We start from the raw sequence: 27,100 nt of genomic DNA, 5'->3' as shown, positions 1-27,100 counted from the left end.
TTCAGATATGTTCTGGGAGTTTGCATGCGTCTCCCTAGGTTTTCTCCGGTTTCCTCCCACCTCCAAAGAGATTCTTGGTGACCCTAAATTGATCCTAGGTGTGAGTGAAAGTGGTTGTTTGTGTCTGTGTTAGCCCTGTGCAGGGCTTGACTTTAACACCTGCCAACCCGCCAAACATGGGTGAATTTCAGCAGTGGCAGGTAGCCGAGTCACTCCCACTAGCCACTTTTGGTGGGCTGATTTTTATATGCATTTTTCAATTGTAGTTTTCTCAAACGGTATCTGGAATAATAAACAAAATTCAAAGTGAGACTAAGACACTACAACTCCCATGAGCACTGTGTGCACACAGTTTTCTCATTGGTCCATGTAGTCAGGTATTCTCTGTACAACCGCGAACACAGTTGTGAAGCGATAAAATGGAGACATATTAAAGGTATCAGAAAACCCGAGGAGACAAACAAAAGAAAAGCTAAAGATGAAACGCAGGATGAGGAGACAAAGAAAAAAAGGTGTTTGACCAAAATTAGAACACGTCTCTCTTGAATACTCGATTCTGATTGCAAATCGCCAATAGTTAACGATGATTATTTCTCGATGGACCTCCACTGGCAACGAGACAGACACTGTTGCCCATGGAAACCACCAACACCCAACTTCAACTTACTTAATAACTACGAAAATTGAATATTTCCGAATTCAACATTTAATTTATTTGCAGAGGACAAAACTGGATAAAGATATTTTTGGGGCTTTTGCACCTGTATTAGATAGGGACAGGGGAAGAAGGGCAGGAGTCAAACCCATGCTGGAATGAGGACCATAATCTTCCAACAACAAAATTGTGGCTAGTAACTTTGGAAAACAACTAACCACAGTGGCTGGTGAACAAAAAACTTAATGTCAAGCCCTGGCCCTGCGATAAACTGGACACCTGTCCAGGGTGTAACACGCCTCTCGCCCGATGACAGCTGGGATAGACTCCAACAACCCCAGCGACCCTAGTGAGGATAAGAGGTAATAGAAGATGAGATGAGATGAAATGAGATGAGATGATTGATGATTATGGAATGGAAATAAGAATATAAATAGGAATTACGAAAGGATTAAATGAGTCAAATTTAAAATAAGTGTAAGAAAATAAATTAATTTTCATATTGGGGATTCAAGGAGTCAAGGAATTGTAAAGTAGTGATGTTTGTAACTGAACTGAATCTATTTACAGACTCTTTGAACAATGGGAAGGGAGTCACAGTTATAAGTTGTGATTTGTGAGTGTCTCAGTACGTATCAGTCTCAAAAGGGGAAGGACTGGCATTTGTAAAAAAAAAAAAAAAAAAAAAAACGCAGCAAAAATGGTAAAGCCAGAATACTATAGCATTGTTGGTAGTGGTGGGCATAACTGCCTTCCAGGATGTTCATGTGAATTCAATTCCTGGTCAACGCAAAGGTCTTTATTAAATTTTCCACAGGAGAAAGTAAAGCATCTACCTAGAATCAGTATTTCAGAGTATTTTATACTCGTATAGTGTATATTTTAGTGGGATGTTTTATTCTGATCCAAATCTTACCCATTCATTCCTTACAGTGACGCCTTCCCAGAAAACAAATGAACCCCAGGCTGGAATCTTATGCTTTCAAAGAGCCACCAATCCCATCTCTACTATGACTTGCAGTAAATGATCAGACTTGACCTGTTTAAACCAGAGGGGATGAAACTACTTTTTTTGTACTTTTTTTTTTTGCCCACCACATGCTGAATGGAACATCATCTCATATCATCCCTTTCAGATAAAAGCCAAAGACACAAACTGGAGCACTATCCGTGTACACTTGCATAACGTTCACATTTATTTGGTTTCAAGTCCTAACACATTCTAAACATGCTTTTAACACGTAATGGATCACATTCTTCACAGGTAGTTAAAGTAAACAAGAGCAGACAAGAGATTTCTGAAGAAAAAAAAAAACATAAAGGCATTTCAGTTGTCTGATGACAGTGTGTAATTCTATTTCATCCCTGAGATATGTCACCATTTATTTTTTACTCTTGTATCCTCCAAACTCCTCTCATTTTGCACTCCTGCACCACAGGCTTCTGACAGTGTTACAGCACTACGGTTGGACACATGATGGTTTCCCTATACCGGCCATGAAATGAGTGTCTGGTGGTTTCTCTCTTACTACCGCTGCAATAAACTGTGCAAAACCTTCAAATCCAGCCTTTTCCCACCTCACCGCTTTTTTTTTTTTGTTTTTTGGAAACATTTCAGTTATTCCTAATGATTTCAACACATTCCATTAATGGACTCAATTCAAGGACTGCAACAGGGAAACTTCAAGGGAAACTTCAAAGCATCATAAATGCCTGTTGCGGCCAGCCAATGTTTTTTAAAACCGCAAAGTAGATTTAAAAAAAAAGGGAAAACTTTAGATTCATTTTATATCCCTTCCAAATAAGTGGATCTAGATCTCTGCAAAGAGTGTAAAAGGTATCCCAAGCAGAATGCAGCTTCAACCCAGGATTAAGTGGGCACTATCACACTTAAGAGCACCCGGTTGTCGGGTGTCATCACGTTCTGTATCATGAGTCCAACCCCAGTGATAACATGGCAGCAATCTGTCTGTGGTCGCGTGCCACAGTGTCAGGGTCACACACGCGAGCAAAAGCATGCAAACACGGGGGAGATGTCAGTTTGACCATGGCTACATTCTTCGATTATCAATCGATCACGAGCAGCACCGGCAGAGTTAGATATGACAGAGTTCTCGCTGTTCCCAACTCATGCCACCTCGAACTGCCTCAATTAATGAACAGCAATCACGGAGCACAATGAGAAAACACACACGCACACACACACACACACTCTCTCTGTCAAACACACTTGCATATCATGATGGTGGTGAGTACAGCGTACACAGCAAACAGCCATTCACAAGATAACAAGACGTTTTCCGATACAGTTAACACTGAAAAATAAAGCACTGGTTAACTGCAATGAGAATGCATCGCGTGAATGCTTAATCAGTACACTGACATTGTCATTGACATTCTTTCATCTTTGGTATTGGAGTCATGATAACAGAGCAGGAGTGAAATATAAGATGACGCTAATTTAACGTGAAATGAAGCAAATGATAAAAAAAAAAGAAGAAAGAAAGAGGAAGAGTAACGAGATAGCGTTTGGTGTTCAGGAAAATGAAAGTTACTGACGGCAAGCGGGAGTGTCTGAGGTAGAGAGGAATATGAGGCAACATGTTTATGCATTTAAAAATAAAGAGAAAGAAAAAAACAAGTATCAGCGCTTCATATAAATCTGAGTGAAACAAGAGACACAAAATAACAGAACATTGGTGCAATGCAACCAATAAATAAGACATTTTTTTTGTAAGTAAGCAACATGATGACAAATAAAGAGGTAGTTTCAGTACAGAAATTGCATATGACATATCCCTTGTCTGCAAAAATAAAATCAAAAATACAAATACAGGAAATAAAATGGAAAACACTTTCTTCCGCGCATGTGTATTTTTAAAAAATAAAATGACAGGAAGTGTGAGCGTGGCAGTAAGCAGGCCATAGTGAGGCTTTATTTGTTGTTGATTAGCAGATATTATTTTCTGCAACATTAGAGGGGAAAAAAACTACATCCCCCTTCTGATCCTCTTCCACTGTCAGATCTCCACAGTGTGTGATGTTCAATGCATTCCTGCCCTGACTTTGTTGTCGGCCACCCTGAACATTTCTCTAGTAGCCTACATTTTCCACAGTGTTTCTGTACAGGAGGACTGTTAAAGATCAGACACCAAAACCTGACAGCTTACATGTTTTTTTTTGTTTTTTTGCAACGGTATCATGGCAGCGGTAAAGCATCAAATCTAATGAGATTTTTTCATTAAAAAAATGCTGAGACGACTGTTCTCTGTTCCTGAGATTATGGGGTCTAAAGGTATGTGGCTATGGAGATTAAACATTTTGATTTTGTGTGTTTGGACACTTCTCTGCACACAATGTCAGTGAAAAATCTTCAGCATTCATGTACATCAAGAGAAAGAGCTGATGAGATCAACATGGCTTAAACCACAAGAGGCAGTTTAATGTCCTGATCTTCATTTCGGTTGCTAGAAAAAGCTTTGTATTTTTCCCCAATATGTCTGAACTGAAAATTTAGACCGACGGCTACACAACTGAAATGAAAAGAAACAATTCAGAGAATACATGAAAAGCTCCAAGATGTCAGTATTACCCATTTAAAACATGGCTGACATCGTCTGAGTAATACTTTCTTCGACAAATCACAAGCTGTGGACAAGGGAATGAGTTTATGCCCAAAAATAAAAGTTAAAAATTCAAAGTTTAGAAAATGATGGGGGTTGTCTTCACTCCCCCCAAAAAAGGACAGTGAATATGCGAAAAAACAACAAAAACCCAAAACATTCAAGATAACTACAAAGGTACATGAAAATGTATTTAAAAAATCAAAAGATGAAAAAAAAGGCTAACTGAAGCATTTGAAAGAGGAACGCTGCATTGGACTGGTGGTGTTGTTAAGGCTGCACACAGAGAGGTGGATGGGAACAAAGAGAGACAGGCCATGACATTCTCAAGATGCCACTGCCTCTTGTTTCGCCCATCCCCAATGCCAAGAGAGAGAGAAAAAAATCCACCCTGTGCACCTCACCTTCAAACTACATCCACTTTCACTGAATGAAGATGTGGATGGGGATCTTCAGGGAAATAAAGTGGAGAAGAAAAAGAAACACTTTTCTACAAGAGGACCTACGATGTCCTGGAACCTATATCTACTAATACTACAAGTACATCAGCATGGTCACTGAGGAACTCCTGAATGCAATACATAACACTCACTTTACCCTGTTTAGATCCAGGTCGGCAGGGACCTGAGAGGAACACACTGGGTGGGCAGTGGCCACGGTCAAGGGTCAAGGTCTCCAAACCTCACCGTCGTGTGCAAAAAAGAGAGTCGTTGCGAGGACTGCATTTTGTCTGCATTTCAAATTGTTCGTACATCATGAAACGGTTAAAAACTTGAGGGATCAGAGAACACACTTCAAGCGGCCTGTAATTATCATTTCATACTTCAAAAATAAAGACCATTTTCTATGGCTATTCTTTTTAAAACATGTGCATATCTATCACAGAGGGTACGCAAGCCAGATCACCTAAATCCCCTAAAACTCGCCTGATTTCATTGAGACGTGGCCAGAGTCCTTCTGTAGCCGGGGTAAAGTGACAGTCTGCAAGAGGAGGAACATGAAGTCCCTTCTTTATGAAGAAATTTAACTTGTCGGTCTTTGGGCCGAGCTCGCCCACTAAAAACCTGAGGACCAGACCTGAACCAAGTACTGGAGTCACACTTTCTAGTGTCCATTGGATGCGTATCCTTGGGTGGCCTTGGGTCTGTGCATTGTTTTGATTGGACTTAACAAGACCCAGAAACAGTCCAACGTACTCCAAAGTTGATCGGTTTGAGACTAAGCATGTCAGAAGCTAGCACACCAGATTTCATTGAACTGGGGCATTGAACCACAACTTGGTTCAGTTGGGTCCTAGTGGGTGCAGCGTATCTTGTTTTGACATGTGAAGCTCGTGCATTTTCTATGTTCGGCTTGTCTGACAAAAACGCAAGATTCCACGGACTGCCACTTTACCCTCACGCAGCCAGCACTGACGAGAAGCATCACGTCTGCTCTATGCACATATATGCGCACTAGAATGGACGCATGTTTAGCAGCATTTAGAATGAAATCTGGCAACATACTTGTCTGTTCAGCAGAGGATCCCCCCTCTGACAGAGTGATTCATTTCTTATCCTGATCCTTCATTGATAAGAAAGATTTTTTTTTTTTTGCTGAGCTATCAGCTCCCTACCCATCAATGGGCATTTGAAAAAAAGCATTGCATAACACTTTGGTCAAGAAAGAAAAACAATAAAACAAAAAAAAACAGCAAACCTAGCTATCCTCCCCTTCCCCTGCAATAAAGCCATACATCCCCAGTCTATGATTGTAGAAAATACCCGTATGCTCCTTTTTCAATAATCCCACAGATCCAATAACTGTCACCTTAACTCATGGAATGTTAAATTGACAAGACCGCCTCCCATAAGCAGGATGTCTGGGAGTCTATGCAGATAAAGAAGCTCAATTTCAATAATAAATTTTGCATTTTCAGTGTAACAAAACACAGTTTTTCAAAACCTGATTTATGCAGCTCCTTCCAACATTCAGTCTCTGATTGAGGTGCCAAAGCATCCACATGGATTTGGTTTTCGACTGGGCAACTCTTCATTTAACAGCAAGAAAAGGTACCTGAAAATAGCAACAACATCTTCCTGAGGTAGTCTCAAAACACTCACGTAGTCTCAAAACACGTGTGTCTAGCCGCCCCGTCTGAATAAAATAAACTCTTTTAAAGTCTAGCTCTAACAATGGCAACACTGACACATTGAGCAAACTGGATACACACTTGTAAACTCCAAAGACCAATGCATCTACGAGCATTTGTTTTGTACAGAAGCATGTGCACAGTGTAAATCAGCATACATTCAGCTCTGTCGTGTAATAAATATATAAAGAAAAAAGTTACAAAAAGAAACAAACTAGCTGCTTGTCACATTCACAAGAGGGGGGACCAGTCCCTCGACTCGGGCGGCCGGGGAGGGTTTAGTTTCCGGAGGAGGCGGTCACGCAGGGCGATGGGCCGGTCCTGTAGCTGGTCAGGCTGGATTTGCAGGAGTGCAATACTGCTTTGAACAAGAGAGGGAGCTGCTCTAAAGGTACATTCACCAACTTCCCTGTGAAGAAAAAACACAAAAAGATGGCACTTAAACACACTGATCTTAGAGAGACAGACATTAGAAGAAGAGATAGTCCTCAAACTCTCCACACTGATGTTTTCAATACCGTTTACATGCATCCAAAGCTAAAATAACTGGAAAGTATTAGCGAGTGAGAAAAGTGCAAGGCTGCGAAAACCAAGCTAAACTTATCAAACAGGTAAATGTGGGGAAAATACATCTGTCGTCTAAAATAACACTGATAACATTGATCTCTAAGAAGTAAATAAAAGCTGCTTTTGAGCCAAACACTAAAGTTGCAATCGGATATTTTGCAGGTGCATTACGTCTACAGTGTTAGCATACTCCAGTTTTAGCTTCATTAAAAAAAAAGTAAAACATGCTCAATGTGCAAAGAGAACATAGCATTGTTAGTGGCAAAACTTAAAAAGACAGCAGTGGTCGACAATAGCCTACACAGTAGTTGGACGTCTTACCGGCAATGCAGCGTATCTCCGGCAGACACATCATGATCTCAGGGAAGCGTTTAGGCTGATGCGGGTACTTGTACTCAGCGTAGTCCTGACACACATACCAGTAGCGCTTGTTCAGCTGCTCAAGCTGGGAGATGTTGGACAGTCCTCTGATATCTGCACATGGAGGAAAGGTAAGACAGAGTCATGTGGGGGAAACACAACAATACGACTTTGGATTCCAGTGACACCAGAGCCACTATTACCTTGGTTGAGGAAGTTGATGGCTTTCATACACGCGTATTCCTCATTGCTGATCTTCAGCTGGTGGAACTTGCGAAACAGATATATCAGCCTCTCCATCACTTCCATCCCATCCTCGCTGAAGCTGAGGAACAAGATTTGTCAATAAAGCTGTAAAAGTACAGAGTTGAATAACTATCCCTAGGTAATTAGGCTAAGTTCTATTTAAGTCTATATCATGAAACAAAACAAAAGACACTGAGTTTAATAGGTTTACTGTCCACATTAAAATCCACTGTGAAATGGAGCGGCATGTCAAAAAAATGGGAAAAATCCCCCCAGTGCCATTATCTTAAGCTTCCATGCTTCAGTAGAAACGCCAAAAATAAGGGAGGGAATGTGTCAAATGTAAGGAAAGTGCTTAGAAACATCTTGCTCATCCCACGTCTTTCTGAAGGAGGTAGAAAGATCCATAAAGTTTAATTCTACTCATCAAACCACAATTCCCTGTCTTTCAGCCTCTGAATACTTCAGAATCTCACCAAGAGACTTTAGCGCTGCTACTGTAAATCAAATACCCACTCCTAAACCCCCCAAAGAAAACCAGCACAGTATATTAGGAGTTCATGTGTTATTGGCTTCGATAAGTTTCTCTAATTTGCTCCCTTAGTGCATCATGTTCTACCTAGTGCCTGACGCGTATATATTTTCACATGCCAGACGGTGCTAGCCACAGCTCTGTCCTGGGGAGTGGTCCTGTTCACGGACCAGTTCACTGGCCCTCGTCCAACAACAATACTTCCCCTGCTGGGATAGAGGGAAATTCTGCCTGTTTTAGTGATAATGAGCTCACTGAGTGGAACAGCTCACCGTTCAGGGGTTAGCTGTTGCAGCAGGGAACATTTAATTTCTGATACCTACTGTCCTTTTTAGTGAAATACTGAATTTGGCACAGCTCCAGGAGGATAAATCTAACATTTAATATGGTGTCTATGCTAATGGAGAGATAGCCTCCACAAAAGAGAGCTAGGGAGAATTTATAGCTACTGTAGGTGAAATATTATCAACACAGAAAGGGTCTCTCTTTTTTTTTTTTTTTTAATTCATGTTAGGCAATAGTTTCCCATTAGATGGTAAAACAGGCAAAAGTGCTGAGGCAAACAACAAATGGCACCTTTCACATCACACATAGCTACTTAGCCCAGTGTTTGGGTAAAAATATTCATAAGTGGAGCTTTAAATAATTAAAGCTTCCTTTTTTAATGGTATAAGTGACATATAGAGGCATGGTCTAAGTCTCGGGGCAGGGTTGCAGCACTGCATGCAAATAATATTAAAAGGCTAACTGTGTGGTTTTCCTCAGTTCCGTTTATTCTAATTAATAAAAGCTACCTTACAATAAACATAGCCAGCTAAAAAACAAAAAACAAAAAAACAACCCCAAATATCTGCCACTCACCCCTGCAGCTCGTCGTCAGACGGCGTGTACTTGGCGGTGACGTCAGCCAGGTCGCCGAATATCTGGGCGCTGTAGATGGTGAGGCAGGAGAGCAGGATGAGCTCCTGCCAGGTGGAGCTGAGCAGGCAGGTGTAGTCTTCGATGGAGAGCTCGCAGAAGAAGGGCAGCTTCTTGATCCAGGAGATTTGGCGGAAGAGCAGCTCGTCCGCCAGGCGACACAGCAGGGCGAACAGCTCCACCTGTGTCACCTTGTACCTGGGACACGCACCATCTCAAACAGTTAGGACACCAGCTAAACACTACACTTTAACTAGCTGCAACATTACAGTAAGCATGACAACGCAGCAATAAGTCTCTACATAATGTTTAAATGTGTATTCTGCATGGCTCACCCGTCCTCTATAAGCATGGGAGTAGCCAGAGGGGCCAGGTCTTCAGCAGCCACCAGCTGCAGCACCAGAGGGTGGGACTGCGGGTACAGGCTGCGGGGCTGAGGGGCCAGCAGGCCAGACTGGGCGGCATAGCTGAAGAGGTGAGGCAGGAGCTGGTAGTGTGTGGACATGGAAGTGTTGATGTACTGGTCCCTGAGGGCTGCTGTGTAGCCGTTCATTTCTACGGAGCGACTGGAAGCACACAGAGGTCAAAGGTTAGATATGGTTTGGCTTTAAAGAGAAGTTTATATATTAAACGGATACTAAAGGCCAGTACAGAGCTGGTGGTCGTGCTCCGTTTCCTGTATTTGTGGCAGCTACGCTAAAAATGAATCTTTTGCATACAGACCTACACACAGACCTTCCTTTAACCTCCTAACTTTTATCCAGTGTTCTTTCCATTCAAAATCGTTGCATTTTTTCTGAACTTGTAGACAAAACTCTGCTTTTTGTACCTGCAAACTGCAGCGTACGCTGCACAGGTTTTGTCTGATTGCTGTTCATTTCTGCTAAGATTTAATTTGATAAAATATCTCCTCCTCCGAATAGCTATCAGGCGTTGCGGCGTTGCGATAAACCTAATGTTTACACAAACTGAGACTAAAATAAATGCCGTCATGCGAGCACCTAGACAATATTTGTCCTTGATGGGTGCAGATAGACAATGCACTTGTCTCCATAGCAAGAACAGCAGATAGTGCAGCGAGTTCTTTGTGTTTGCTATCATCACCAAGCCTGAGGAGCTGCATATTCAGGCATTCTTCGGCTGATGAATACCTTAACTAAAGTCTGGGTGAGATGGGAACGAGGTGTTAGACTGTCAGGGCCGGCTCATTATCTCAATGATGGGGCAAGTGCCTGTGCTGCGTGGCTGAGTGGCTGAGATGAACAACTCACTTGGATGACAGAGTAGAGGCGGGTGACGGCTGGTTGCCCTCTGAGGCTCCGTTGCTGGGAGAGCTGTGGTCACTGTCGCCATTGTTGCCCCAGGTGTGCTCAGGGGCATCTTCCTTGAACTCCTGCCCCGACATGATCCGCTCAATCTCCTCCTCTGTGATCTGAAACGCACGCAAGTTTTTTTTTTTTCAAGCTTTCAGCACATCCTCTTGCAACAAAAATCACTGCGCCTCTGTTCAATTGATTAGCATTGACTTGCACTGTGCTGCTTTTCACTAAAATGTTGAGGAGCAAGGACACAATCACACAATGAAGTAGAGAGCCAGAGAAAGAAAGAAAGAAAGAAAGAATGGATGTGTGTGAGCGCGTGTTGGACTGAGTGATGCACACACCAAAAATAATAGAATCTGTACAGGTCAGCATAGGGAGAAGACACAGACAAAAGCAATTCTGAAAGGCTTTAGCATCCCACAAAATGTGGAGTCTTGTATCTGTGGCTGGGGTCAATTCACTTTAATTTTGATCAATTCAGCACGTACACTGAAACAGGCAATTCATTTCATATTAATGACAGAGAGGTCCTCCTTTCATTGGGGTTTAGAAATAAAGCGGCGGCTTAATGGAGGCGGACGTTTCTCTGTTTTGACTTGCTGAATTGAGTCTCCCCTGAATAGTGACTCAGTGGCACTTATCCTCATGTCACACATTTTCCTGACCATTTGTTCTCTCACCGGTCTCAATAATGAAGCCGAGCTGAATGGGGAATAATCCACGAATGCATGATTATACTGATGATATAACAAGGTCAGGGCTAACTCTCATTACATGCTTCACAACTATCACTACACCATACCGAGCAGCATTACAGCACTCCGCCTCTGTTATTTAGAAGAATGGCTTGTGCTATGAATGTGTTCGTGATAAGTAAGCTGCCTCGGACTCGTAAGATGGGAGAAGGTCAGTGCGTGTCACAAAAACAACATTTCTGGCAATTTACCTGTACAGGCCCGATGCTTTTGTTCCTCCCTCCTGGCATGCCATCCTCCCTGATTGCTGCACGACAAAAAAAGAATACAGAAATCTACATTTAGTCCTTTAACTGAACATGACTGGCATCACAGCTCTACCTAGTGGATGGAAATAATTACCCCGTTTTAATTTTCTATGTGGTGAGTTCTCCTTAAAAATGTCTGACTGTATCTTTTCCTGTTTCTGTCTGGATGGTTTATTTGGAGTTGAGTAAAATTTATTTCATCCGTCAGGACAGGCTTCCCTTAATCAAATTATTTGGAGAATAATCAGACAGTTCATTTACAACAGCTCACTTACATCTTTCCCCCACAAGGGGGCAGTCTACGCTCATGGACTTACACATCTGAGACCCTGGACGAGGACAAACTGCAACTCCAGTCTGTTTTGTTAAGGCTAAACCTAAGGCCAGTGTCGCAATGTACTCCAGACACATGTTAAATGAAAGATTTCTGATACAGTTTAGCTGAACTGAGCAGCTGAATTTCTCTTTGAAAGTGTGTTTGAAGTTTTCAAAAGTAAATGTCTTTGGATAAGTATTAGAGGATTTTATTTTTCTTTTGTAAATAAATGACCAAAAAAGGTCAGATGACTTTGTGATTATTTCTCGATTACCAACTAACTGAAATGTTCATTCGTCATACAGGTAGTTTCACTGACAACTGCCATGGAAAATAAAGCCTGATTATAAACTGGAGTAAAGGTGATGTAGCCTCTGCAGATCAGAAATCCTCATTTTAGAGGCCACAACAGACCAGTAAAGTTATGTTAAACTATTCATTGCTGCATATTGTTGAAACTACTTTATGCATTTATTACGTCATGCCCCAGATTCTGATTGTAAACTACTGTCAGGATGATACGTAAACTGAAAGCATTACATAAAGACATTTGGAATGACAGGACTTATGTTAATCAGGTAAACTGAAGCATATAATAAAGAACACAACCCAGTAAAGGCCAACCACAGTTTCAACCCAAACATTCATTCTGTATTTCTTGGCTTGTGCATATTGCTCATCCATGAATGAAATTTCTGATGTCTGAAACCAAACAGCATCACATATGTGCGACCTGAAACAACTGAGGTGGTCACACTTTACCTTTGCGGTTCATCCCCATCTGCAGACACTTGAGCAGGCGGCAGTACTGGCAGCGGTTGCGCTGCTTGCGTGACATCTCGCAGTTCTTGTCACGGCTGCAGCGGTACACCCGCTTATTGCAGATGCTGCGCTTGAAGAAGCCCTTGCAGCCTTCACAAGATATAATGCCATAGTGCAGGCCTGTTGCACGATCTCCACAGATAAGGCAAGTTCGCTGGTCAGCTGGATCATCTGGAGAGGGGAGGAGAAAAGGAAAAAAAGGATTTAGAACCATTTCCACCCAGTTCTTTGCACTAATTCCTCCGCATGGTGAAAAAAATAGTGGGTGCAGAAAACCTCGCTGAAGGCACAAGTTTTTAATTGAGATCATGGGGGCGGTTGGGGCTTAAGCGCTAGCCAGGCGCCGGCTAATCCAAAGGATTCTTAAGCTCTGACTCTCATTTTGTGAAAGTGGAGGTGTAACAGGCAGCAGGACGGAGAGAGGAGACGTCTTGGGTATGTTTTATTCAGCAGCTCTGAGCTAAAACGACACCACTGATTTGTTTACAGGCTCTCCTTTCTCTCTTGACAATAGCAGTATCACATAAAGAGGCATCGCTCTAGGAAACCGTTTGAGCTTATCTAAAAGATGTACACTACTACATTTTCTCCACTAAACTGGTAGAAGACGTACAAATCCACCCACCACCTGTAGTGTCCCTTAAAGGTCACAAGTCCTCTCTTTGCCCAGATGTTTCACCCAGGCACCTTCTCAGTCATTAACCTTCACCTTGTTTTGTTGAGCACACACATTTTGCTGATCACTCCAAACTGTGAAAAGTAGCTTGGACAGGAATAAGTGAGGGTGGTAATCTGGAACACATGTGGGGGATATCTGGGGAGTCGAGTGAGGAATGGGCTCACAGCGAGGAAGTTGCGCAGAACAGGATGTCCTGAACAAAGTACATTAAAAATAGCAGTAAAAGTGACGTTGATGGGGGTTTGTAAAGCAGCCTTGACAGCTTGCTGACCGAGGCATTAAGACGGCAAGAAAAGAAATGGTCCCAAGTCTTACACTGACTCAAAAAGACATATGGATGTACGCGGAAAGTACTGCATATGACAGGGGTGGGAGAGGATCAAAGGAAGACGGCGTCTTCGTGGGACCATCCTCGTGAAGCTACTCCGCTAATCACAAAGGTGCTCTCAAACTGTTAAGACAGCAATCTGAGAGAGCTGTTGAAAATCTTCTCTTAATCCCCCGTCTACCTCCAGGCCACATACGTCCATAATCAAAATCACAGAGGAAGCTGAGAATTATTCTGGAGCGCATATTCTCTGCCGTCCACAGTGCTGAGCCTCATCATGCTTATACACGTGCGTGCGCGCGCACACACACACACACTCTTACACTTCACGGTCACACCAAGAAGCCCTCCAGCACCCCGCTACCAATAGCACAGAGCAGACTCTATGGCTACAGAGAATAACCTCGCTGTTTACAGCTCGCAGCAGGAACGTGGCCTGCAGCTGATCTGCATCAGGGCTCGGCCGGGATTGAACCCATCGTGACCAGGTAGAGATGAAACTGATAACATATTGTCTTGCTGTTACGACGGAGGCTCTTTATTAGATGGTGTTGCTGATGGTCAGTTGAGAACAACACCTGGAATTGCTCGATGGTAGGGTGTAGCAGGGGGCTTTGAATGGATGTTAAGAAAGTAGTCGGGCCACACAGTACAACAATTCCTGAGGTAGACATACTGCAAGACAGGAAATACAAATTGCTACAGATTGATTTTTCTTAGACATGAGATCGTTCCCTCTCATACTCTCTGTTTGTCCTCTTTCTGAAAACAGGCTGCGCTGCTCTGGTTCTTTAAGGTCCCTCACCCTATAGGCCTTTTGTTCTTCTTGGAAGGCTTTGTGGAACCTTTTGTTCCTCACCACCCCCTCATTTTCTTGCTTTTGACGGGGTTTTGAAAGCAAAATGCAACCTACTAGTCAAATTTTTCATTCTTGATTGGAAATGGCAACACCTCAAAACCATCCATAGGAGCCCAAATCCAATCCAGAAGATAAAAGTGGGGAATGTTGGTCCGGTGGCGTAACAGAAATTATTTGTTGGAGTTCTTCAAATGTTTATACTATTATTCAAGGATACTCCTTTGTGAGAGGGTGAATACAATGAAGATAATTCAGTTCAGTTCAATTTAATTTATATAGCGTCAATAACAATACAAAATGTCTCAAGACACTTACTCAAGACACAAGATAAACCTATATCTGTCATGGATACATACACCTGACTGAAGCAAACATGGACAATCTGATCATGATGCAAATACAAGATGTAGCCGATGATGTTAGACGTTGTCTGACTTTGTGACTCTGTACCCAAAGAAGATGTAGTATAAAGAAATGTGTAATAAGCTGACGTCAATAGAAGGTTCTGATACAAATAAAAGCATAGCTTCCCTTCAAGGTTTTGACATCCATGAATGGTTTAAATTAAAAAGAGAAAACTTGGTCGAGCAGGCACTGTTTGTTGAGGCACTGCTTAGAATTTTATGAGAATCTTATGCAGCTGTTTTGGATAGTGTCTAACTGCTACTACAAAGAGCCTTAAAATTACTTCCTGTGAAGACATGACACTGAGCATAATACTTCTTAACCGTCAGCCCAGAAATCACTCAAATTCCTTCATCAGTTTCAACATTTTCCCCTTTACTTTGGGTGAGCCAGCTAGCCTTCTACACTGCTTGCAAATTGTTCATTTTTTGTTGCATAGCAACTAGGATCGTGAAACCCTCCTCCACTTGAGCTCCAGAATCTTGAGAACACTCACAGCCTGGCCACGTTTGAGCTGGAGACGAACTCAGGTGGAGATGCAGATATCTGGTGCCAAGCTGAAGAGGAAGTAAGACTGGTGCATGTGATGTCCAACGAAAGCAAGTCTGTGGTCCAGATAAACAAGTCGACATGTGGACACCATCCCGCGTGTTTTCAGGATGAGCTTGCACATAAGTAGCCACAAAGAGAAAAGGAAGGATGTATAATAGGTCTGAGGGCTGCCGTCCAGCAGGTTAATGCTGTCTGCTGAGCCCGGAGATTAACCTGAACATCTGATTAATGTAAGACTCTTGTATAATGCACCAAACTGCTCTGCACACAAGCGCGGGACCTTTAGCCTCCTATGGGATTCTGTGGTGGGAAAGCCGATAATAAAGACAGACAAACAGGTGTCCTGAGACGGACTCGATGCAGGCTTTTAAAACCAGCTGCTGCAGCATTGTTTACATTATGTGCTGCTTGCACTTTCCATTTTAAGCCCTGGTCACACTACAGGGCTGCTCAGGTATTGATGCACGCATGTGGACAAATAACATCGTGCAAGCATTTTTTTCCCCCTAGTTTGTCTATTTCATGTGCCGTTAGGTTTCAATTAAAGCCATACATAGCTACACTTTTTGTTCTAAAACTGGAGTGCTGATATTTTAATCAACTGATTAATAAGTTGAGTTTACCAAAAGTCAAAAGTAGAGTTACAATGTTGTTAAAATGATTTTCAAAACTGAAAATTTCTGAGCAAAGTTATCATTTCAGCTCTATTTGACGGACAGACCAATATGTACTTGTTCATCCTGGACTTTCTTGCAAGAGTGACGCCTAGAAAAATTAACATTCAAATTGTACCTGCCTACGTGTGTCTTTTGAAAATATAAAAACTAGCATCATGTTAAATAATGCAACCCTGAACGTGTGTGGATGAAGAGGCAGAAGAACCCAAGACACACACACGCTGTTTACCTCAAGGGACACGGTTTGTGGAAACTCGATATAGGGGCTGTTGTAAATGGTTGACCCAGTCACCCTTCCCTGATTACAAGGCACAATGTTTTGACAATAAACATGTCATAGTAACATAATCTTTAATATTCAAATGAGCGGGATTAAGCTTTTGTACGTGTATATAATTTAAAGGGGCAGCTCATCAGAGGCATGTGACTGAGCTGAGAGCTAAGCCTCCCAGAGAGAGGGGGTTTTCATAGCGGGCTGCAGGGTTCATGTACTAAAGGTAATTAGAAGGAGGTGGAATGGGGTGGTGGGGGCCCACGGCATAAAGCCTCTCCCAGATAATGAATGGTGAATAGAGGACTTCTAAAGCCGAGAGGCAGATTACCATTTAAATGGTGCAAGGTTTAAGTTTGCTGCTTAAAGAAGACCGCAGGGGCAGCCATACTGTACAGAGACAATGGGGCGTCACGCGGTGAGCCCGTCCTGGGATTAGAATTTAACTATTTTGGTGATTAACTCTATACTTCGCAGAGGTTAAACCAACTCAGAGGAGAAGAAGTGCCACCAGGCAGAGACATCCTCTCTGCTGTTTAGTTCTTCTTCTTCAAAAAAAAAAGTGAGCACACAGTGGGAGCTTGGGATACGTACGTGATTATTTGTTAAAACCATACAATGTCAGAAGATATTGTAAACATCCACCATAACCCTAGCTCTTAGTTTTCAAACCCTTCCAACTCGCAGATGTTTTTGCAGTCCCACGGTCTCTGCACGACAGGAAGTGCATATAAACAGAGCATGTGCACAACATATACGGTATGTCCCATTCTACACCTGTGTATACACAGTTAACATGACAGCTGGCTGATAATATATCTTTCTAATATTTCTCTTCTTTACACTTTAATAGACACGGCCGTCTTGCATAATAAAATAAGCCGAATAATATAGATTGTAGGACACACGATCAAAGAGATACAATCAGGATCAATGGAAAATTCTGTTTTATTTCAGATTAGCGCGTTTCCCGTTGATGTTCTTAAGTGGCTCTGTAGCAGGGAGGAGACAAGCAGATGAGTGACAGAGTTGACTTGAGTTGAGGGGCAGTTCAACAGAGCTTCAGCTGCAGTCTGGATATAAAGAGCTTTTCAGCTCATACGCTTTAGAATAAAGCAGAGCGACACCACCATGAAGCCAGAGGGGAAAAAAGACAAACTTCTGTACTTCTGGCAACTCAGCAGAAGCACACCTAAAAGAAACGATGCCTTTACTGTATATGAAGCACCTCCGCCTCCGCATCATAAAACATGTGGCAGATCAAATACAGGACATGCATCCCTCACCTCCTTAGCAGGCCATTTGGCAGCCCACATGCCCATTCAGAGAACACATTAAAACCATATATTTCACCTTGCCATCCCATGTGAAACGCCTGACTTCCTTCAATGAGCTCAAAAACACAATAGCTATTAGCTGCCTTCACTCAAGCTTATTTGCCAAATCTATCACCCTGTCTTTCAAGTGCATGGCCACACTGTAAACGGGCCGATTCACACCTCCACTCACACTTGATCTCAGCGTGTCACGTCCTATGACTCCTCCTTCTTCCACCTGAAGATGATACTTAAATATTCATGGCATTTACATCAGGACTTGACTTCCTAAAGGTTCCGTCTGCATGTCTGAACCTGACTCTGTGGTAGTCTGGTGACATATCGACATACCAACATCTAATGGAACCTCTCCCACAAGCCTGCAAAGTTAATAGTAATGGAGACCAAAGCAACCTGTGTTCCACTTTAAGGCACCTGAAAAAAGTCTGCATTCAGTGAGAAAACTCATCTTTAGAAAAGGCTCTTTTCATTTAAATGATTAAAATATATTTTCTATACTTCTTTCACTGCGCAAAAGAGGCATTCTACAAAAAAAGTAAAACCTATGAAAAAGGCAATGTAGCAAAACTAACTTAGAACTAATAAAAGGAACTAGAGCACTTTAAAGTGTATATACAATAATCTTCAGGGACCTAAGAGACCATTAGGGGTTGTAGCATGGAAACACATGTGCTTTAAGGATAGGTCAAATGTAAGGGCTTTAAATTAGCACTAGTGAGTGGAATTCTGCTCTGATGACAACATTTGATGACACCTAACATGGCTATAGATCACATCAATAATAATGTAACCATAACTGGCTGTACAACAGATATTTGAAGCCTCAGCCTGTGGAAACAGGTATCCAATATAAAGCCTTGTCAAGTCTGACAAAATATCCCCGATGATGTCGCGCTTATGGATATCATCAGGGTTACCTCAACTTGTACGTGTGGATTAGACATTTAGACAGCATGGGTCACAAACTGGGGAAGTGGAGGATCTTGTGTGAAATGCAATGGATATCTGTTAGGGGACTTAATGTCAGGAAATGTCTGCCTCCATTTTTAATCTACTCACTCCCACCTCTAACTGCCTGACAGCGCACAATTAAACTGGAGATCAAGGATCTCTTGATTGTGCTCACTATTTAAGCGCTATAAATGAACGAAGCACTTATTAACTTCAGACTCTTTCTGAATGCACACATTAAGGCTAGGTGGATGGATCTAGGCACATATTAAGAATTTTACATGAGACTGGAGAATTTCACAGTTTTGGAGCGGCAGTTGTCGTATGAAGGCTCTTTTTGTTCAAGTCAAACAGTGTGAATCTTTCACAAGGTCACTGAAGAAGAAGACGCGATGCTGAATTCCCCAGAGGTTCTGATAAAGAGCGATTAAAGCACGGCTTCATCTTGAACTCCCTCTATTATATAACCTTCTCTCTCCAGCTCTGGTGCAGGAACCCCCGATGTTCTGTGTCAGCCCTCCACACACACAGTCATCCCCACCCCCGAGGCTCATTAATGGCTGCATTGTTTCCCAGAGGTCAGCCTGGGTTTCATTCCAAACTCTAACGCAAACCAGGAGATTCAAGTCAAGCATTTTAAGCCCCAGTCAGTGGCAGAGACAAATAGCAGTCTTGTTTCCCCCAATGCTCCCAATATATCCTGTCAGTTGTTCACTGTGAGTCAAGTGACTGAGTGAGATGTCTACCACTGGTCATATGTAACTATAAAAAAAAAAAAAAATATGCTCCTTCCACCTCACACTGAGGGGAAAGGGATTTTAAATGCAAGAGTAACGCGGTTTTCTGTGCAGTCCCCAAAACACAGCATGCTGCTGGCTTTTCATGCTGCCCTACAGAAAGGTGCCCACCTTCTCCGTGACCCTCTCTGAGCTGCCTCATGCTGAGAACAGAGATGTATCGTGGCCAAATCTCCCCATTGTCCATGCCCCACACAGACAAAGGCCAGTGTATAGTGTAAAGCAGCCTTTAGAGTGGCTGACAGAGCAAGTCCTGCCACTCAAGGGGTTTTCTCTTCAGGTTTTGTCTTGGGCTTTCCATTACAATCATGCCCAGCTGAGACAGAGAGCGGGGGTTGCAGGAATCTGCTGTACTTTTCCGCTGCTGGCACCCTCCCTCCCTCCCTCTCTCTCTGCCTCCCTCCTCTCTCTCTCCCTCCCTCCTTGTCTCTCTGCTTTTCTTCTTCCCCTTTACTCCTCCTCATATCTCTTCTTCTCCTCTGAAACTTATCTGTCGTACCTGGGGGAGCATCCCCCTCCACCCACACCCCACCCAAGACTATGACTGGTATGCACGTGGACACACACATCAACGCAATCACAAAGGTTAAAGACATCTGAAGAGCCTCTGGGACTCTGATCTAGCATTCCTGGTAGCCCACAGTGTGATGCTAATCTTTAAAGTTACATGCAGTTGCAGAGTGGGCTCGTCCACGAGAACACGGCGACCTGTAGACATCGCTGTCATTCTAATCTACAGCCAGGCTTAGAGGCTGCATCATTAGCATTGAGTAATACTGCACCAAAGATAGGCTACATATTAATGTGATGCTAATGTGAGCCAAATGTGAGGCTACTTTGTTAAATAATGTGGGAAAGGGCCTCGGCTTCAGGAGTCTGGCTCACTGTCTCAGCTTTGTTACCATCTGAAAAGGTCATTGAAATGTTTCTTTTCAGGTCAATGTAAATCACGAATAAGGTGGTGCTTGGTGCATGTGTATTAGTCTTTTTAAAGAAATGTATTCTCAGTGTCACAAGGCTGGCTGCTGATGGCACAATACTACACATTGCTTTCACTACAATGCAAACTAAACTTTAAAGAAAAAGCATTAACCGTCAAGATGACCACTCATGGAACACAAGGTCTGGGGATCTCCCTTTGAGGTCAATACCAAGGATTACTGTTCAGTATCCAGACTTTGTTATTTAACTGGCTGCTTCATTTTTTAATCAAAGGCAAGAGATCATAATCAGTGGTGTTCCTCTTCGGAAAATGGTTCTTAAAGTCACAATCAAGATCCACATTTAAATAGTTCTGCTACGTTGCTGAAGAGGGATTCCTATCTTTGGTGGCATTTCTTCTTGAACCGAGAAATGTAAATGGGGTAAACAAGACAAACACGTTATTTTTTACTGCAGTAGAATTTGTGGGACACATGCTGTTTAGCCTTAGCGGAAATGAGGCATGTTAAACATCACTGTTCAGGCCTGTGACTCGTTCCTCTTTCCATTTCCTTTGCAGAGCATGAAACCCCCGTTTTAAAAGACAGCTGAAACTTGTTTAGACCCTGAGCTACTTCTCTTAAATGTCAGGTCTAAACAGTCAGTGCACACTGATATGAACCATGTGTGAGTTTTACAACCCACGCTTTGTGATACATATAAAAACACTGTTAATGAATGTTGAGTCTCCTCTGTGGAAGGGGGAGGGACTTCCCAGAGGCAGCAGAATGAACTGATAGAACATGAATACTCTAAAATGTTTAACATTAGCTTGTTTCATCTCATCTTATGTGAAGCTTCTCCGGGTGCAAAAACAAATATGCGTAATGACGAAAGGAACATTTGCAATGCATCAGATAAGTTGAGTCCTGTGTGAGTGTGTATGTGGATGTTTGTGCTGGGGGAAGGGTGCAGGGCCAGTTGAAATAACACACCCTTGAAAGACAAAGGTTCTCTACATGATGGACCCGATGGTTTGGTTTGACATGGCTGGGCCTGGTCAGATGGACGTTTCAGTGAAATTAAGAGAAAAGCGCCTTGCGTGGCCAGAATGAGCCGCCTCTTGTCATTGGCTATTTATAGGTGAGCATTACAGAGACACGGGAGACCCTGACCTCCCCCCACTGTTACTATTGATCTTCACACAGCCTCTGTTCCCTGCATCGACGTCCACATGAACGACCAAACATCCTCCATTCTCTCCGTCTTATTCTTATTTTTGCCTTCATATGTTGCATGTTACAACACAGAAGGACATAAAACAGGAAGGTGTAGCCGTAATAGTGTGGAGTTAACGCCCCCTCAGCTGGAGAACAAACCAACAAGGTTCCTAGATGAAGGATTAACATGAAGGGGGAGGGGATGAATACAGTAACATGTTTCCTTCGCATGCTACACCAAAGTCCTTAGAGGGAACTACCCAATGAAGAACACCCTACTAGAAAATGCATGCTTTTAGCGTCCTTAAAGTCCCTGTGGTGTGTGATTTAAGGACCTACAAATAAATAGGCAAAACTAATAAAAATCGCAAGTTGAACACACTAAATAATAATAATAGGAAGGTTACGTTAGTGATTCACTTGCTTCACCATGTGGGTTACATCTTAAGAGTGAGAAGGATCACATTCCAAATTCCTGCAATACAAGGGGAGGGATTTAGGGAGGGAGGGGCAGTTTGGTGAGTGGGGTTGTAGTATGGAAGCTGCAAAATGAAGGTTATCCATTTTTTCCTTAATTATTATTCCAGCAATTAGAATTTAGAATTGGGAGTGCCAGTTTGAGGGGAGCTCTATAAACGAAGTTCAAAGAGAGATCGCTTGCATCTGAAAATGCCCTCACGGTGAAATGACTGCACGAGAGTTAAAAACAAGAAGAAAAAAAAAGACATGGAAATGAACAATATATGAATGTGCTTTCAGATTCAGGTTAGTGGTGAACGGCCAGCTGGCTGATTCTCCATAATATCAACACTGCTGACCGCGAACAAACCCACAGCCAGATACCAAAGATCAATACATATGGATGCGCGCTGTGCAATTCACTATCACGCCGCGATACGTCATAACACACACACGCGTAAACAAAGCACTTGAAAGCATTGATCACTGTGAAATGCAGGAATTTCTCTGTGCACATTATCCTTGCCTGAAAATCATTACGTATTCACAATTTAAAGGGCTAGTCCTAGCAACCAAAGCACATATCTGAATTTTTTTTCTCAATTATTGTGTAGCATAAATTAGTTGGATATCAAGCCATGTTGGAACGATGAGCAACATACCAGTCTAACATGTATAAAAATCAATCAATCAATCTAACAGCTAAAGTATAAACAAGAACATATTAACTCATCAGAAAGCAGTACAACCACATTCCCTGCTTAGTCACACACAGATCTTCTCTCCCATTCATTCACACAATTATGGTCAGTGTGGCCAATGAAAAGAAAGCAATAGCTTTCTCAGCTAGCCTTCCTTACCTTCCCATGTATCCATTTCATGCTTCTCCCAGTGTGCCTGGACCCCATTCAAGCACGGACTCGGCTAAAGAAAAGCCACCGGGCCTGGTTGCCTCATGACTCTCTCTTTTGTTTTTCTTTCCTTGCCCTTTCTCCCTGTTCTCTCTCCCAGCAACCTCTTTCCTCGACAGCCTGCCCTTCTCTGACCAGAGCTGGAGCCCACTGGTCACTTTACTGCCTGGTCACATGACCACCAGAGTTCAAGCCCCCGGGGTCACTGCTTGGCTTGAGGTCCAATGACAGCTAGGGGTTATCTGAGTGGAACTGATAGTCCTATTTTCGCTAGTGTTCAACAATACTGACCCCCCCCCCCCCCTTCTCTCAGCCCTCACCCAAATTAGCCTTTCCTTCAACCATGCCTCTGGCTCTTCTGAGGAGGACCAAAGTGCATGCCCAAGCATAAACACTAGTTCAAGCTGACAAAACACACAGACATTAACTAATTGAAGCACTTAGTGGAACAGGGAAAGAAGGTTAAAGCTGAAGTTTCACAGCTTGCTTGGTTACAAACTGAGCAGAGTGGAAAGCCAAAGAAACTGAGGACTAATAAGATGAACAAGAAAAAAGCTCGGGTGGATGCCTTTGATACAGAGGAATATGAACCAGAGGTGTCTCCTTCAGACTTACACTCCACTGAATACAAAGTTGCAAGTCAGATATTTCCAGGACACCATGATTGATTCATAAAAGCCCATTCTCAAGGATACTTGCCAACCAACTTTGTTGGATGTCTTATCCACAGACAGACAACCGGATGATTTATTTTAGAAAACGAATTCAGCATCATTCCTTACTTTTTAACATAACAGTATAACCTGGTTGGATTCTTGTCAGTATTTTTGATGTGTGCATAGCATCATTTCCCATTTCACATATCCAGCAGAATACTTAACCTAGTAGGACAGCAGAGACATTAACCAAATGCTGAAGAATTTTGTCTTTGCAACACTAAAATCGAATTGATTAAATATGAATTGAGTAGTTTGAACAGTTGGACCTCAACTAATTTCAGTATTGTTGTACTGCAGCACCAAAAGCTGCCAAGAGACAAACTGTGTTGACTTTTTCTTTTATTGTATCAAAGTTCTGATTTGATTGACTAATCTGTTGATTTTATTCTATATTCTCTTCTTGTGTGTATAAACTGTGGTATTGGGCTCAATCCTAAAAATCAAACAAACCCAGTCATTCCGACACAACACGACAAGGCTCTAGAAACTTTTCTGATGTGAATGACCGCCCTGTTCAAATTCTGTAACTCAAATCTTCTGAAATATATGTTTGTCAGCCTGATTCAGCCCAAACCTGCCCGACCAGCCTTAAACCTTCCAAAAGCTACAGAGATATCTTACCATCCAGTGGGTTCTCTTCCTTCATCCCCTCCAGTGATCTGGCTAGGGGACCATAATGAGAAGCGTCCAGTGTTTCACCAGTGGCCCACACCTTAAACTCTACTGCCCAACCTGATCCTGCCTACACTCCCAGCAGCCTCCTCTGTTCCTGATCCTAACCTCGCTGCACCGGACAAGCCTGTCCTGATCACCCAGTCAGCCTCCCAGCCCACCCTCTCCACAGCTCCACCCTGCCTAATACCACTTGTTCACTCTCACAGCAGCAGTGGTCACCCACAACCACCCCCCTCCCACCCCCCAGGGCCCTACCCCCCATGTGAATGCTAATGACCCTGGCTGTACTAAGTCACATATAAGAAGCTTTTCACATTCAAACGCAACACAGCACTGAGAGATGACTCATGTGAATGCATTCAGGCAGAGAGAAAATTGAAATGGCGCACTGGGCTCAGGGGGGCTCACTGAAACAACAAACGGAGCTGTCGAGCTGCGCAGTTTGGTAATCATGTAGAAATATGAAGACACGTGGAACCTGCTGCTGTGATCAAAGGCAGCGTCGCCTTCTCTCACTTTACACTAATACCATAATAGTCTGCTGCCATATGTCACCGTGTCAAAGGCTTATAGGCAGGGCCTGGTCAACGTGTTGTAACTGGATACGTCTTTACATGTAGATTTGAGTTTTTTTTTTTTACAGTTCAAAGTGAGTTAACAGTTGGGAAATATGGGAGAGGAAAACAAACTAAATCTATTTTATATATGCACACTTCCAAAGACATTCATCAAGCCGACATAAACCTTTAGTACTCTTTTATTTACCATGACACTCCAGGCTAACAGTCATTTTCAAAGGTTACTCAATGCTAGGAAGCCCAGCAGGGGATACCGGCCTGTATATTTTTTTTTCAGTCAGACACAGGCTCTGATAACATATTTTCAGTCCGAATTGAATAACCTTGCTTGTCGATACTAATAGGAAATCAAACCTGACCCGTGCGGTGGGGGAGGGGACGGGTGGGGGTGCCATATGTCACCCTTGACCTTAGCACCTTTCCTCCCATGCGGCGAAGGCGAGCGTTATAATCAGCCATGTTGCCTTTAACCTTGAAGTCAACTGGGCGCAGGGCAGGGCCCACGCTCTGCTGGTTACCTGCTGTCATGTGGTGAGAGGTATTACCTGAGGCTGGGGTGCCACTCCCAACGGCCTACAACACGCAGGACGTCCTGCTGGTACAACCATCCAACATTATTGTTTACTTCATACAGAAGAGCTTCTTTTTTTCCCACAAAATAACAAACACGTTTAATTCCACTCCAGGTCACACGCAACGATTAAGTGCTCCTCATTATTAACAACTTAGGTACGATGAGCAATTAGAATAGCAATTACAACAGAATATATCACACTCTGAACCACAACATTCTCTGTTTGAATCCGGAAAGGGGCATTTGTTGTATCTCTACTTTTGCCATCTAATAAACACGTGGTAACATTTGAAGACCTTGTCTTATTTTGTTAAATGCATTGGGATTCTGCACAAAATACAAGACTGACTTGCAAGAAAACATATACATTTGATGAGCATGGTATATGATTAAAAATATAGAAATGTAAGTATGTGCTGCGGCGCTAGCGTGTTTCAGCTTTAGTACTTCCGGCTGCTTCTCCATCTCTGAGATTTTCAAATTGATTGTTCCTGATCAATAAAGGATCGCTAAGGCTAACTGAGGAAGTTTGGAGATACAAACATTCTTATGACTAGTGTTCCGCGAAACTTCGACAGAATTCCGTCAAAATTTCAGCAAGTCAGTCGCCATTGCTGAAAATGAAGCAGGTAATGGAAACAAAAATTTACCTGACTGGCAAAAAAGACACAGCGCCGGCTAGCATTTGGGATACCATAAAAAGAAAAAAACAAATTGAATAAATAAATAAATTTAAAAGATAGAACGGCTCGCAAATGCAATTCAGTTACCGAATAGAACCGGTCTGTTCACACACGTCACAATTCTAATCTGATGTCATTTTGTGTTTGTTCTGGAGAGAGAACTGAAACGTTTGTTTCCAACTGAAAACACATAGGTTATGATGTTTAACAAGCAAATGCTGCCAGGGCACAGTTGTCCTTACAGTAAATTTACCTTCCCCTTTATCAAGAAACAGTCAAGTGTCTGTGTAAAAATTCAAGTGAACAAACACACAACTGACCAAACTATGTCAACAGATCATTTTTTTAAAGTGGCTTTACTGTCCGTAATAAGCTTAATCATTCATTTTATCATGCGTTTTATTCACAGTCACAAACATGCTTCCCTGTTACAGATGTTTGGATCATCTGTTACCATAATTCCTAGAGATTAATCCTCCTTCTCACATTTAATAGTGCTACTATTATAGTGTTATACATTATATATTAATAGTTAGAACCATAAACAGAACCACAGTGAGTAATGGTCTCATGTAATGTTCATTAAATTGTGATTTTGGGAGTGGAACTGAACGATGTGCACATGCACTCGTTCTGATTGAGATCAAGCATGTGTAGGATTATCAGTCTGATGAAAAAGAAGCATATGCATATTTCTAACTTTGTGACTGTATTAGTCTGATGAGTCTGCTTTCAGGTCTGTGCTCAAGGCACACAGTAACCAATGGTTGCCTGCTCCATTACAGATATACTGTGTTTAGGTGACATCAATCCTACCTCCATCCTCTCTAGTTAGTCATGTCTGACATCTGCCTCTGACATTAAAAGACGTACCAAACTCCAAAAACTATTTTGTTGTCACTCTGAAGACACGGGAAGCTTCTCCAAAGTGAAAACGTGATCTGAACGCTTCTGACGCGCTATGTTTCTTCTTGTGCTATGAACTTTCCTGCCTTTCCTGCGCACATGC

General features: G+C 42.5%; 1 protein-coding gene across 3 annotated transcripts in view; it reads right to left on the bottom strand.

Moving 5' to 3' along the window:
• Positions 1-1,828: 1,828 nt before the first annotated feature.
• The window catches only part of nr6a1a (nuclear receptor subfamily 6, group A, member 1a), a 78,445-nt gene continuing 53,173 nt past the window's right edge, over positions 1,829-27,100 (bottom strand). Inside the window, exons 1-9 of one of the 3 annotated variants that reach the window (XM_047592065.1) lie at positions 24,203-24,397; positions 12,436-12,666; positions 11,301-11,356; positions 10,304-10,464; positions 9,368-9,598; positions 8,976-9,230; positions 7,540-7,661; positions 7,298-7,450; positions 1,829-6,818 (exon numbers count right to left, since the gene is read on the bottom strand). In XM_047592065.1, the coding sequence (XP_047448021.1) occupies positions 6,688-6,818; positions 7,298-7,450; positions 7,540-7,661; positions 8,976-9,230; positions 9,368-9,598; positions 10,304-10,464; positions 11,301-11,356; positions 12,436-12,666; positions 24,203-24,227 (1,365 nt within the window). In that variant the 5' untranslated portion in view covers positions 24,228-24,397 and the 3' untranslated portion in view covers positions 1,829-6,687. Of the gene's footprint in view, positions 6,819-7,297; positions 7,451-7,539; positions 7,662-8,975; positions 9,231-9,367; positions 9,599-10,303; positions 10,465-11,300; positions 11,357-12,435; positions 12,667-22,811; positions 23,000-24,202; positions 24,398-27,100 lie in introns of those variants that run through there. The other 2 variants (XM_047592066.1, XM_047592064.1) reach the window with 2 other exon arrangements.

The sequence above is a fragment of the Mugil cephalus genome, chromosome 8 (genome assembly GCF_022458985.1).
Source record: "Mugil cephalus isolate CIBA_MC_2020 chromosome 8, CIBA_Mcephalus_1.1, whole genome shotgun sequence".
NCBI lineage: Eukaryota > Metazoa > Chordata > Actinopteri > Mugiliformes > Mugilidae > Mugil > Mugil cephalus.
The sequence above is the reverse complement of the archived record's forward strand: the minus strand, read 5'-3'. Positions and strand labels throughout refer to the sequence as shown.